Below are 3917 nucleotides of genomic sequence, written 5' to 3' on the forward strand. Positions count from 1 at the left end.
AGCGATCCACCCGCCTCGGCCTCCCAGAGTGCTAGGATTACAAGAGTAAGCCACCACACCCGGCCTTAATGGCCTCATTCTTAAAGAATGTCTCAGCCACAGTTTCCATCAATGGATCTGCATTCAGTGCAAACAGAGGCATATACTATAAGCACACTAGCATCCCACCATTGGGCTACGACCTGAGGAGAACCAAGGTAGCTTTCTCAGGCCTCCTGGACATTGTGGATGTATGGAATGATATGGTCGGAGGGTTTGAGAACCACAGGATGATTCCAATAGAGAAGGCCCAGGGGCCCATCCTCTTCATTGTTGGTCAGGATGACCACAACTGGAGGAGTGAGTTATATGCTCAAGTAGCCTCTCAACGGTTACAGGCACATGGAAAGGAAAAACCCCAGATCATCTGTTACCCTGGAACTGGGCATTACATCGAGCCTCCTTACTTCCCCATGTGCCCAGCTTCCTTTCACATATTACTGAACAAACCTGTGATCTGGGGTGGGGAGCCCAGGCCTCATTCCAAGGCCCAGGTAGATGCTTGGAAGCAAATTCTGGCCTTCTTCTGCAAACACCTGGGAGGTACCCAGAAGAGAGCTATCCCCAAACTGTAATGCATTGTCTGTTGTTGACCTGAGAGATTCAAGGTCAGATTGTAGTCTTCAATAACCCTGTGTGAATCGGATATGTCATGGATAACATTAAATCCACGTCTTTGCCGTTAATGGTGTATTTTAGGTAACTTTAGTAAATAAGTTTTGTCATCAATTTTACTAATGTAACACTTCTGGAAGATTCAGCTGTATGTATAATAACACAAAAACATAAAAAGTATCTCTCCTTTTAAAATTTGTGTTTTCTTCCAATTTTTTTCAGTTAATGTTTTAAGCCACAGATGAACTTTGAAGCTGTTGACTTTCTCTGTCACTGTGAGAGAATGGTCATCTAATGATTGCTTTTGAGCTACTGGTAGTAGGATACAGTTGTCTTTCGCCAAAAGAATAGAGAGAGGTGTTGATATAAGGATAGGCCACTGACCTTTTCATTAGAGATGTCAGAGAAGAATCCTTTGAGAGGAGTAATTGGGGGCATCTGTCTCTAGAAGAGTTAAGTCTAAAGACTGCTCCATGAATGAATGTCCCTCTCATTTCCTGGCTCTAATAACAGACCTTGGAAAATCACAGAGTGATAATCTTAGAGGAATCATTTCTCACTTTGTCATCAGGCTACAAATCACCATTAAGTATATTTGAGGAGATAATGGCTGAGAATTTTCCAAAACTTTGTCAAAGACATCAAGCCACATATTCAAATAGCACTATAAACCCAGGCACAATAAATACAGAGAAAACCCTATCTCATACTTACCACAGTATGTGGTAAAGCAGTAAAACTGTTCATGGAATTTTTAAAACATACCTGTACATTCTTTGACATTTCTCCTATAGGTGGGAGACCTATGTCCCTTTCCTTCAAGTCTGGATGGACTTCTGACTGCTTCAATCAGTAGAGTAGAGCAGAAGTCATGCTATGTGACTTCACAGGCTAGGTCATAAAAGGCCATGAAGATTCTACTTTGTTTGCTGGGAACAGCTACTTTGGGAGCTTGAGCCACCATTTGAGAAGCTTGTCTACCTTGAAGCTGCGATGCTGTGAAGAAGCCCCAAACACCCAGAGAAGCTAACTGTTGGCACTTGGCTGACAATCCCAGCTGAGGTCAGCCTCTGAGTCATCTCAGCCCAGGTGCCAGACATGTGAGTGAGAAAAGCTCTAGATGATTCTACCCCCACCTGTTTGCATCTTCCCAGTGAAGGCTTCAGATAACCTAGAGCAGAGCAGAGGTGTCCCAGTCAAGCTCTGTCAAATTGCAGATTTGTGAGCAAAAGAGATTGTTCATGTTTTATGTGACTATGCGTTGAGGTGTGTTTCAGTTATCTATTGTGTAACAAACCACCCCAAAACATAATGGATTAAAACAATAACCATGTATCCTACTCAAGTCTGCAAAGTGGACAGGACTCAGTGGGAGTGGATCACTCCTGTTCCAAGTGGCGGAGGCTGTGGCAGTTGGAGAGGTTGGAGGATCTACTTTCATGGCAGGGATGTTGGTGCTGGCTGCCAACTGGGAACTCAGGCAGGGCTGTGGGTTGGGGGGGTTCTAAATTTCTTTCCACCTGGGCCTTTTCATTGGCTACTTGGGATGAGTTTCGAGAATGAGCATCCCAAGACAGCAAGGCTGAATTGCATGGCCTTGGTTTGACATAATGTTGGAAACTACATACTATCACTCTTGCCATAATCTATTGGTTAGGCAGTCAAAACGCTCACCAAAGTTCAAGAAGAACATAGAGTCCACCTCTTGAATGGAGAATGGCCAGCTTGTAGAAGAGCATGTAGAATGGGAAATGTTGTAGCCATCTTTGGAAAATAGCATCTGCCTTCTGGCTACACATTCCTCCCACATGTCAAATGTACACGTCCTTCCACTAAACCTCCTCTACCCCCCACAAATCTCATTTCAATACAGTAACACACTGAGGCTTAAGATCCAAGATCTCATCATCTGTATCAGGTCTAGGTACAGAAGAGTCTCCTCAGAACAGTTCCTTGGGTACAGCTCCTTGAGTATCATTCTTCTGAATCTGAACACTTTTGAAATAAAGGAACAAGTTAAGTGTCCTCAGAGACATGCATAAGACAACGCGGGGAGAGGTATAAGATAACCCCCATAGACATTCCTGTTCAAAAGTGGAAAATGGGAGGCACACAGCCATCACTGGCCCTTAGCCACTCTGAAATCCGCCTGAGAACATGCTGCCAATTCTTTCATCAGTACTCAGTTTACTCTCTGTAAACTGAGTTGTTTACAGTTACTGAGTTGTTCTCTGTGGCTCTTGGTCACACTCTCTGAGTTGAAATCTCTATTTTCCATAAGAAAATGAATTAGCAACTAAATAGCCTGCTCAACCTGCTTCCTAGGTGGAAAGGATTGGCAGCCCAGAGTTCTCTTTTTATTTTGCACTCCCCCATCCCCCTTTAGCTTGAGGTCATAGTGCTTCCACCAGAACACTTCTCTTAAAAACTTTGGGGGTCTTCCAAAAATCTCAGTGGGGTTCACTCCATTAGATGGTTCCTGGCTATAAATCTGTTGGAGGTAAGAACAGCCCTATCTTGGGCTCCCTGTGAGGATGCTGCAGGACAACACCCTTAAGATTCCCAGAGTTTTATTTTATGGACAGGCTCAGTTTGGCACACTCTTGATCTCTTTAGAGAGCCTTTTGTCTATCTAAAATTTTTAAAAATTTTCTTAGAGCTGGGTCTCCCTATGTTGCCTAGGCTGGTCTCCAACTCCTGGCTCAAGCAATCCTTCTGCTTCCTCCTGCCTCAGCCTCCCAAGTAGTGGGGATTATAGGGGCGAACCACTGTGTGCAACTCCGAGCGCTTTATTTCTCATAAAGGGTTGTAGCCTACAGGCTAGCTTTTTCCCAGGCTTGGAAGTGTAGCCTAAGGTCTGGGCACTTTGAAGCAGGGAAGGATTAGACAGGAATTTATGATGAACGGGTTGGCCAAGCATATATATTTAACAGGTTACAGGAAGAGATTGATTCATGAAGGGGGGACATGCACATGTGTAATAATGAAACATGCATGTCACGTGCATTTCATGTTCACTTTGAGATGGAAACTCAACATTTAAATAGATTAAAAGAAGGCTCTATAAAACAAAGGCAAAACAGGACACAAAGGTATCTGGGGAGTAACCTTTGTAAACCAGTCAGTACCAGTCCATGATCTGTCATCTCTTATCTAGAATAAATACCAGTCAGTTGTGTAAATCAGCGGCAGAGCAAGTCTCTCAGAGTGGTTTCTGGCTGGGCATGGTGGCTCACACCTGTAATCCTAGCAGTCAGGGAGGC

The 3917-nt window shown here is 44.0% G+C and overlaps 1 protein-coding gene across 1 annotated transcript in view; it reads left to right on the forward strand.

The window, feature by feature from the left end:
- Positions 1-614, forward strand: part of LOC105819934 (acyl-coenzyme A thioesterase 4-like) — a 3361-nt gene extending 2747 nt beyond the window's left edge. The window contains 1 exon segment of the mRNA XM_012656302.1: positions 65-614. Within this exon segment, the coding sequence (XP_012511756.1) occupies positions 65-614 (550 nt within the window).
- The last annotated feature ends 3303 nt before the right edge of the window (positions 615-3917 follow it).

The sequence above is a fragment of the Propithecus coquereli genome, unplaced genomic scaffold (genome assembly GCF_000956105.1).
Source record: "Propithecus coquereli isolate 6110/MARCELLA unplaced genomic scaffold, Pcoq_1.0 Scaffold5, whole genome shotgun sequence".
Classification (NCBI taxonomy): domain Eukaryota; kingdom Metazoa; phylum Chordata; class Mammalia; order Primates; family Indriidae; genus Propithecus; species Propithecus coquereli.